Source organism: Lutra lutra, chromosome 12 (assembly GCF_902655055.1).
Source record: "Lutra lutra chromosome 12, mLutLut1.2, whole genome shotgun sequence".
Classification (NCBI taxonomy): domain Eukaryota; kingdom Metazoa; phylum Chordata; class Mammalia; order Carnivora; family Mustelidae; genus Lutra; species Lutra lutra.
The window spans coordinates 65,764,528-65,773,516 of record NC_062289.1 but is presented as its reverse complement, the minus strand read 5'-3'; the positions used below and the strand labels follow the sequence as shown (position 1 = coordinate 65,773,516).

General features: G+C 57.3%; 2 protein-coding genes across 2 annotated transcripts; one reads left to right on the top strand and one right to left on the bottom strand.

Annotated features, from left to right (window-relative positions):
* Positions 1-2,208: 2,208 nt before the first annotated feature.
* CHCHD10 (coiled-coil-helix-coiled-coil-helix domain containing 10) lies at positions 2,209-4,210 on the top strand. Its single transcript, XM_047698256.1, has 4 exons — positions 2,209-2,370; positions 2,643-2,850; positions 3,744-3,891; positions 3,994-4,210. The coding sequence occupies exons 1-4, from the start codon at positions 2,330-2,332 to the stop codon at positions 4,011-4,013; spliced, it is 417 nt and encodes a 138-aa protein (XP_047554212.1). The 5' UTR covers positions 2,209-2,329; the 3' UTR covers positions 4,014-4,210.
* Positions 4,211-5,106: 896 nt separating this feature from the next.
* Positions 5,107-6,876, bottom strand: C12H22orf15 (chromosome 12 C22orf15 homolog). Its single transcript, XM_047698255.1, has 5 exons — positions 6,553-6,876; positions 5,867-5,953; positions 5,636-5,773; positions 5,327-5,401; positions 5,107-5,246 (listed from the first exon to the last, which is right to left on the bottom strand). Exons 1-5 carry the CDS (start codon positions 6,575-6,577, stop codon positions 5,107-5,109), a joined length of 465 nt encoding a protein of 154 aa, XP_047554211.1. The 5' UTR covers positions 6,578-6,876.
* Positions 6,877-8,989: the final 2,113 nt, after the last annotated feature.

The following is an 8,989-nucleotide window of genomic DNA, read 5'->3' as shown; positions in this document are numbered from 1 at the left end:
CCGGGAGCGGCTGGCCCGGGTGGGGCGGGGGGCCGGAGACCCAGTCCTTCCCCGGGTCGGGCAGAGCCTGAGGTCTCTGAGGCCCAGTGCTGGGTGACCCAAGCTAGCTGGTGCAACTCCGGGCCTCAGTTTCCCTGCTGTGCTATGGGGAGTCTGACAGAAGTTGGGTTTTACTCCTTCTGGTCCCTACCCCCCACCTTTGGAAGGCTTTCCCTAGCTGGTCTCCCTGGTGGCCTGACCTCTGACCTATTTCTAGCCTATGACAGGTGGTTGTTCCCATTGGCAAGTTCTACCCATTACAGCCTTAGCTGATCTATCTGGAAGATGCCACAACAGCCCTTCTGATACCAGGATGTGTCTCAAGGGAAAATGAGGCATAAGGAGGAGGCTGGCCAGCCCCCCAGCTTGGAACAGAACTACAATTTATAAATGGGAAAACTGAGGGCCCAAGAGGAAAGGACCAGATCAGGCGTTCCCAGACCAGCAGGCAAGAGAAGGGGTGGGGAGGGAGGGTGCTATCAGCAGGCTGAGGTAGGTGGGGGGACGGTGTCTGAGTGGGGCACCAGCTGCCCAAGAGACTAACCTGTTCCACAGGGGCCCTAGGGGTCAGGCCCCTGAGATCTGAGAGAAAGGAGGTGAAAATCAAAGGAGAGGGTGGTGTCCATATTCTGGAAAGGACCCTCTGCTCTCATGACCTGGGGCCTCGTCACTTCACTAAGGCAATCTGATCCACCATGGGCAACCATGTAGAGCCCAGACCCAGGCAGTGGCTCCCATCCTGCCAGGCAGGGTCCTGAGAAGCTGCAAGGTGAGACTGTGGGCACCCAGTCTGGGCCCAGTAAGGGAAAGAGTCAAAGAGGGAGAGGGGGGCAATCAGATCCACTCAACCCCTCCCTCCTGGTCCCCGTCCCAGGAGTCCTCATAGCCTCTCCAGGAAGGTTCCACAGAGACCCCTAGAGGGACAGGAGAGGAAAGAGAAGACAGACCTCAAGTGTTAGCAATCTATTTCTTTAAAGTGACTCACTTTTGCTTGGGGTGATTTCATCCTCCCTACAATCCTGGTGCCACAAGTCCTGTACCCACCTCCCACCCCGCGGCACATGGGACAGTGATAGGGGAGGGTATAGAAATCAGAGCTCCTCTCAGTTCAAGGGTAATAATATGGTCACCGAGAAATCACTCAGAAAAAAACCAAAAAACAAAAAACATAAACCTCAAGTTTCTGAAGGGCTGGGAAGCGTTCTAAATCCGCGCCTCCACCCTTCCCTTGGCCTGGAACCAAGGTAGTAAAATCCCGAGGCCACAGGATTCAAACGCCTCTGAGCACCTTTGGAATGGGCATGCTGCTTGTATGTCTCGTAAACGCTGTCAGTGTCCCGCGCTGCGTCCGTTTTGCGGGTTAGGGTGTCAGGCGGGGTGCTGGGCGAAACGGAGGGGGCGGTCATCCCACCCGAGGAGGGTACTGCAAAAGGCTTCGCAGGGTTGCTAGGCACTTGAACCAGGGAGTCGAAGAGGGGCTCCGGGCGCCCCCTGGCGGGAGCTCTGGAAAAGAATCTCGCTGGGCCTTCCTTTGGGTATTTCTTCCCAGCTGGGTTCACCTCTATCCCCGCCGCCCTCCTCCCCGGCGGGGGACCCTGAGGTCAAGTCGTAGTGGGTAAACCCTGTCCGTAGGAGGGGGACCAAAGCCTGGTCTGGCGCCTGGTACCCCTCCCTTGCTGGTTCATCCGGTCGCCTCCCTGTCTATTTCTTCCCTGGCTATCGGACAGCAACCAACTCCACTCCCTAGGCTCCGAAGTGGTGGATTTTTTTTTTTTTAAGATTTTATTTATTTATTTGACAGAGACAGCGAGAGGGGGAACACAAACGAGGGGAGTGGGAAAGGGAGAAGCAGACTTCCCGCCAAGCAGGAAGCCCGTTGCCAGGACCCTGGGATCATGACCCCAGCCAAAGGCAGACGCTTAAGGACTGAGCCACCCGGGTGCCCTCAGAGGTGGTTTTTTAAGGGACTTGGCCCATCACCGCGGGGTCAGCCCTCGGCACTTTGCAGCATTGGCCCGAGTCCCCAGTGCCCACACAGCTCGGGCCAGGCGCAGAGAGCGCAGGATAACACTGCCAGGTAAGAAGGGTGCTGAGACGAGGTGACGCTATAAGGGACCCGCGTGAAGGTGAGCACCGCCCCACTCTCAGCCACTCCCTCTGGAGGCGTATCCCCTAGGCTCCGCCCCCTTGCGCCCGCAGTGTTTAGCGGTGCCGCGTTCGTCCCCGAGGTAGAGCCGCTGTCACTGTCGCCGTCTCTGATTGCGCTTGGCTGCCTCTCACCGCCACCATCATGCCCCGGGGGAGCCGAAGCGCGACCGCCCGGCCAGCCAGGTGTGAGCGGGACCAGAGCGGTTGGGGAGGGGGCTAGGGAAACGTGGGCACTCCCGCGCAAGGGCGCAATAGTTTGACCTTGGCGGCTGCTGCGCCATCTTGGTGGGGGGAGGGGCGGGGGTGCCGCAACCGCGTGTCTTAAGAGGGTGGTCGCCCACCCTCGGGGCGAAGAGGGGGAGGACGGGGTTCGTGTCCAGGAGCTGCGGGCCCCTGGGGCCCCAGTCAGGGGTCTGGCCGCGATTAACCCTACTTAATTATCCCCCACCCGGCAGCCGCACTGTTCACCCGCCCGCGCACCCGCCGCCCTCGGCCCCTGCACCGACCCCTGCCTCGTCTGGCCAGCCCGGCTTGATGGCGCAGATGGCGTCCACGGCCGCTGGGGTGGCCGTGGGCTCGGCTGTGGGACACGTCGTGGGTAGTGCCCTGACTGGAGCCTTCAGCGGGGGGAGCTCAGAGCCCGCCCAGCCTGCCGCCCAGCAGGTGAGCAGCGGGCTCAGGAGAAACTGAGGCCGACTTCCCATAAGGCTCACACTAGTAGGAAGCTGCTGGAATGTCCAGTGAGAAGTGCTCTGGCACCTTCAGAGCTGCCTCAGGCCCAGGACTTTTCCAAGAAGGGTCTTATTCCTCTCTCTGCTTTTAGCCCCCTGTTGATCACAGGCAGGCTCTTGTAGCCCCTTTCCTGAGGCCAAGGTCCTTAGACTTCTAGGGACCAAGCAGCCTTTTAAAAATGGGGAAACCAAAGCCCTTAGCAATTCAGAGAGTGGCTCAAGGTAACCTAACCCTAGTGGAGGGATGTTGAAGTTCTGAGCCTGGGCTCTCCCCATTCCCAGGTTCTGCCCTGCAGTCCCCGCATCCCAAGGGCAAGGGGTAGCCAGCAGCAGGTCTGAGCCCCATTTCCTGTTCACGGATGCCCTACTGGGCACCCCATTAGTCCTGAGCCAAATGTGGCTTAGTGGCAGGGTCAGGGGTCATGAGGATTGCTTTGGCTGAGCCTGTAAGCTGCTAATACTTGTGGGGGTGGGGCTTATACATAAGCCAAGAGTACAAGCACAACGCTTGGCTTTTCTAGAGCCTTCTCCCATCTCTCAGGCCCTGCCTACTCAGTGAGCCCATTATGAGGGAATTGGAAAATGCTGTCCATACCGGCACTAGCATCAGCTGAGTCGGTTTGAAAGGGCTGTGGGCTCCTGATTCTCAGACAGAGCAGCTGGGGCTAGACAGGGTAGGCTGGCCCCTGAGTCACTCAGCCTACCAGGGAGCCCAGGGGCACCTGGGCTGGGGGTGTGGGGAGAGACTGGCGGCCCCCAGCGTTGGAGCCCACTTCTGGGTGCCAACCTGAAGCCGACTTTGCTGCCTCCTGTGCCATGCTCTAGGCTCCCACCCGGCCTGGCCCCCAGCCCCTGCAGATGGGGCCCTGTGCCTACGAGATCAAGCAGTTCCTGGACTGCTCCACCACTCAGAGTGACCTGTCCCTGTGTGAGGGCTTCAGCGAGGCCTTGAAGCAGTGCAAATACAACCACGGTGAGCGGGCAGCCCCTGACCCAGGCCGGAGTGGGAAGGACAGTCCCTCGTGTTGTACCTGCAGGCTGACCACTGGCCCGTGCCACCCCTCTCTCTCTGCAGGTCTGAGCTCCCTGCCCTGAAGAGATAGGTGCAGACTGGTGCAGATCCATGAGCCAGCCCTGCACCCTCCCACCCACCCTCCCCTCTTCACCGACAGCTGGACCATGACGTCAGATTGTACCCACGTAGCTGGGATTGGGAGTGAGGAGGGGGTTTCTCACCCCGCAAATGACCGGAGACACAGATGTGCAATTAAAAGAGTTTATTTTAGACTGTATCCTGCCGTGTGCCCTCTCACTAGCCTGTCTACTGGGTAGGGTCAAAGAGCATCACCAGATGTCCATCTGTGCGGTTGAATTGCTTTACCTTAAGCTGACATCCTGGGTGGGGGCTGGGGAGGAGGGCTATTGAAATCTGATGACCTTGGACAGTCCAGATAGGAGTGAGGCATTCGCCTGGACCCCCAAGGGCATCTGACTCTGGGGACTGGAATCCCTGGACAAGCCTGTTTCTTGTCTTCTGCTCTCAGGGCTGCTTGCTCTCCCTTCACTGTTGTCTCTGCCTCTGGATCCCTTTCTCTGCACCCACATTTTGGGGGCCATCCCCCCATGGTGCCCTCACAGCCACTCCATGACCATGCCCCTCTGGCTGATGCAACTTCTTCGTAAGTCCAGATTCTGCAAGAAGAAGGCCCTGGGTGGCTCTTTTGGCCCGATCACACAGTAGAGGTCACGGCCAACCCCCTTGGATCAGAGTCCAGCTCAGCCACTTGGCTGTGATGTGCCAGATCACAGGACCTGCTGGAACAGACGAGCAGGCCCTGCATAGCCAAGGCAGACCTCACAATCACGTGCTCTGGGCTGCTGCCTTCATTGAGTGCATCAGCCCTGCCCTGAGCACCTACTGTGTGCTAGGCTCTGTTTGATATCTCCAGGCCACGGAGGATGTTCCTGAACTTGGGTACTCAGAGTCCAGTGGAGTGGTGGGGATGTCTTTTGGGCCAGTGCGTTCCACCTTGTTGGTATTTGTGTGTGTGTGTCGGTGGGGGGGGGTTGTGTGCAGGGGATGGTGGTTGTAGTCTATCGGCACACATAAGCCTGTCCCCTGGGACTTTGGGTGTGAGCATCCCCCCAGGTGTCCTTGTCTCCTTACCTGGCTGGCTTCTGGCCCCAGCTAACGGGTCCTGGATGGCAGGGAGCCCATCCTTCGTGGCCTTGAAAGGGGACCTTGCTCCTGGTTCCCACGTCGAGTGCTCGTGCGCCTCTTCTGGCCATCACTTGCAGGGTGTAGGCCTGACAGGTGGCGAAGCTCCTCTGGAAGGCCCAGGAAGCCCTACCTATGGGTGCTGGGGAAAAGGTGCGCCCTCCCCCTGGGGCTCAACCGTGACACTCACCTGCGAGCTCTGGATACTGGTCATCCAGGTTCTCTAGGAGGGACTCATAGCGGGTGGGGGTCCCACCCTCCCCCTCTGTGGAGGGAGGAAGACCAATTCCTGACCGGCCTGCTAGTCCACACCCCCACCTCTCACTCTGGACCTGTTTGCTGGGCCTGGCTGGGGCCGACAAAGCATTGGATGGAAAGGGTCAGGGCTAGGTCCTGGCCAAAGGTTCGGGGGGATGGCCAGGGCCTTGGGTGGTCTCGAATGCTGCCCCCCTCCCTCATTCCAACATAACTCCAGGGGGAGATCTTGGACCCCACTTACTGAAGATCTGCACGAGGACATAGGTTCCACGCTCCTGCAGCAGGGGGCTGCCCATGGAAGGGGCCGGGGATGTCCCCTCCTCCAGTCCCTCATTCAGACTCACCAAATGCCCGTCCTCAGCCAGGAGGGCAATGATCGCTGGGAAGGCAGAAAGGGAGGCAAGGCAGGGCTGGCATCTCTGCCGGGGGGCCCTTGGCCCCTCCTCCCCAGCACCCCGCCCTGCCCCCTCACCATCCGAAGGCACCTGCCCCCTCTGCCTCAAGTGGGCTCTGAGGGTCACGGGGCTGCACCAGGTGTTCACCAGCTCCCAGCAGCCAGCTGTAGGGGTGGGCAGAGGTGAGTGAATGCGATTTCCTCCCCCAATCTGGGACCATCTGTCTCTCTTCCATCTCTTCTCTAACCAGAGCAGAGAATTGGGCTCCATTATTGAGCCTGTACCCTCCTCCATCCATCTCTTGAGGTGTCAGTGACCAGAGCACACAGCTCCTGTCTCCTGCACGCAGTGCTGCCTCTGCACAGGACCTCACCTCCCACCCCAGCCCCACCTGCCACTGGAAGTCGGGAAATCTGCAACTGTGGCCAGAGCTTTAGGTGCCCGATGAACCCTGAAGCTTGACCACCCACCGAATTAGAGATTGTGTAGTTCAACAACAACACCCCATGGTGAGGTGGTGATTGGTCCTCTAGAGGAGCCATGAGAATTTCCAGGACCCAGCCATCAGGATTGCCCCACAACAGACTCCAAGCACTCTCTCTGCCTCCTCATAGAGCTGTTTCCCTAATCTTCCCCCATCCTCTTACACAAGTGCATCCCCCTTCCCCACACTGCCTCCCAAATCTCCCCCAGGTCAGAGGGAAGCAAGCCTCTGAATGTACCACCCCTCTACCCATCTGTAGGGACAGGGGACCCCACTTACCTCCAAACATCACTTTGATAAACATGGCTGTAGGAGAGAGGAGACAGATGTGGGGGCTTTGATTCCCCCAATCTGATTTTCCAGCTATGGAAGGATCTAGGGCTGAGATCTAATGGGGAGGATGGCACTGCCAGGAAATGTGTGTGTGTGTGGGAATGGGTGGGTGGATCCAGGCTTAGGTCCTTGCTTGGCCCCCCTTAGGTCTAGACTCCACCAGTCTAAAGGGGTCCCTTTGGCTTCCTCTTCCTCTTGCCCGCTGGTTCAGAGCAACCCGAGGAGACTAAGGCCCTCCCAGCTTCCAAGTTGGTCTCCATGGCAGTGGGAGCTGCCAAGTCATCTAGGCAGGAAATGCCTTCCCCCACCCCACAGTATCCCGGTAACAGGATCTGGTGCAGGAGTACAGGCATTCCCTAAGGCAGGGCTGCAATGGGGGTTCAAGGCTTGTGGTCCTGGGATGGCCCAAGACCACATCGGGAGGCAGATCATTTCCCTCATCCCCAGCCCCCAAATTCCTTTATGCCCCCTTGTAGTCCGTGCCAGCCTCTGGCCACCACGGCTCTGTGTCCTGTCGCTGCCTTTTCCAGAATTGTGTAAAGGGAATCATGCAGCACGGAGCCTTTGGAGTCTGGTTTCTCTCCCTCAGCATGCAAGTCACTCAACAGCTCGTTCCTTCTTGCTGCTGAGGAGGGTCCCATTGTCGGGGTGTGCCTGTGTGTTGATCCATTCACCTGCTATTGTTTGGATAGTTCTCAGTTTTTTGCATTTACGCAGAAAGCCAGGATAGACATTGGCGGACAGTATATTGTGTTTCTCTGCCTCTCCATCCATGCCCATCCTTTCTTTGACTTTCTCTCCCCCTTTCTCTTCTCTTCATCATCTTCTTTCCTTCCTCCCCCTTAGCACCCTCTCTGTCTCTCCGTTTCTGTCTCCTGCCCCCTTCCATGAGCCCCTACCAGACCCCTTCAGCCAGAGTGCCAGGTAGGTGTCTGGAGCAGGCTTCCGACCTTTGCCAGCTCCCTTTCCCCAAGGTTTTAGAAATGCACCGCCCCCCCCCTCACCCCCCAGCAGGGTGATTAAGCTATATGTCCTACCCGCTGGGCCATTGTGGAGGAGGACTGGATCCTCGGAGCAGCTCACCCAGCACTCAGCTCAGTGCTCCGCCCCCGTGGGGGATGGGCAGTAAGAACAGGGCTCAGCAGAGTCCTCGTGAGGATTAAACGTGGTAACTCTTTTCTCTTTTCCTTCCTTCCCCCCTTCCTTCCTTCCTTATTTCTCTTTTATTCTTTTTTTTTTTAAGATTTTATTTATTTATTTGACAGACATAGATCACAAGTAGGCAGAGAGGCAGGCAGAGAGAGAGGAGGAAGCAGGCTCCCTGCGGAGCAGAGAGCCCAATGCAGGGCTTGATCTCAGGAGCCTGGGATCATGACCTGAGCTGAAGGCAGAGGCTTTAACCCACTGAGCCACCCAGGAGCCACTTTTCTTCTTTCTTTTCTGTTCTTTTATTTCATAGTAAACTCCACACCCAGTGTGGGGTTTGATCCCTGAGATTAAGAGTTGCATGCTCTACCGACTGAGCCAGCCAGGCGCCCCTTAAACAGGGTAACACTTTAAAATGCTACCTTGGCGGGGGTGGGGTGGGGGGTGGAGCCTGGGTGGCTCAGTCGTTAAGCGTCTGCCTTCAGCCCAGTTCATGACCCCAGCGTTCTGGGATTGAGCCCCACATCAGGCTCCCTGGGTGCCCCCTTCTCCCTCTCCAGCTCCCCTGTGGCTTGTGTTCCCTCTCTACCTCTCTGTCACAAATAAAATCTTTAAAAAAATTATGTATTAAAAAAGGGGGGACGCCCAGGTGGCTCAGTTGGTTAAGTGGCAGCCTTCGGCTCAGGTCATGATCCCAGCGTCCTGGGATCAAGTCCCACATTGGCTCCTTTCTCTGCAGGGAGCCTGCTTCTCCCTCTGCCACTCTGTCTGCCTGTGCTCTCTCCCTCTCTGTCGAATAAAGAAATAAAATCTTAAAAAAAAAAAAGTACTCAGAATGCCACAAGTGCTCAGAATGAGCACTGTGCCAACAAATAGTATTTTGCAGATTTATTTAAACACTGGACACCACTGTCCCTGGGGACCTGTGTCCGGCAGACCACAGGTCAGGAGGGGTGGCAACCAAATTCCAGAAGAATGTCTATGCAGAACCCTGAAGCTCCAACAACCATCCTTGTTGTCTCAAGGGTTCATTTCCAGTGCTGCCATGAAGGAGTCTTTGAACTTGAGTGTCTTGGAGATGTCCTAAGGAGATGTTAGAGACAGAATGGGACCTGTTTGGGGAGGTGGGGCTTTATAACCTCCCCCAAGGGAGCTCTCAAGGCTTTGAGGTAATGAGAACGTGCTGTTTTAATTATACTTTTATAATTATTTAGGTATACTAAGGCCAGCAGGCCAG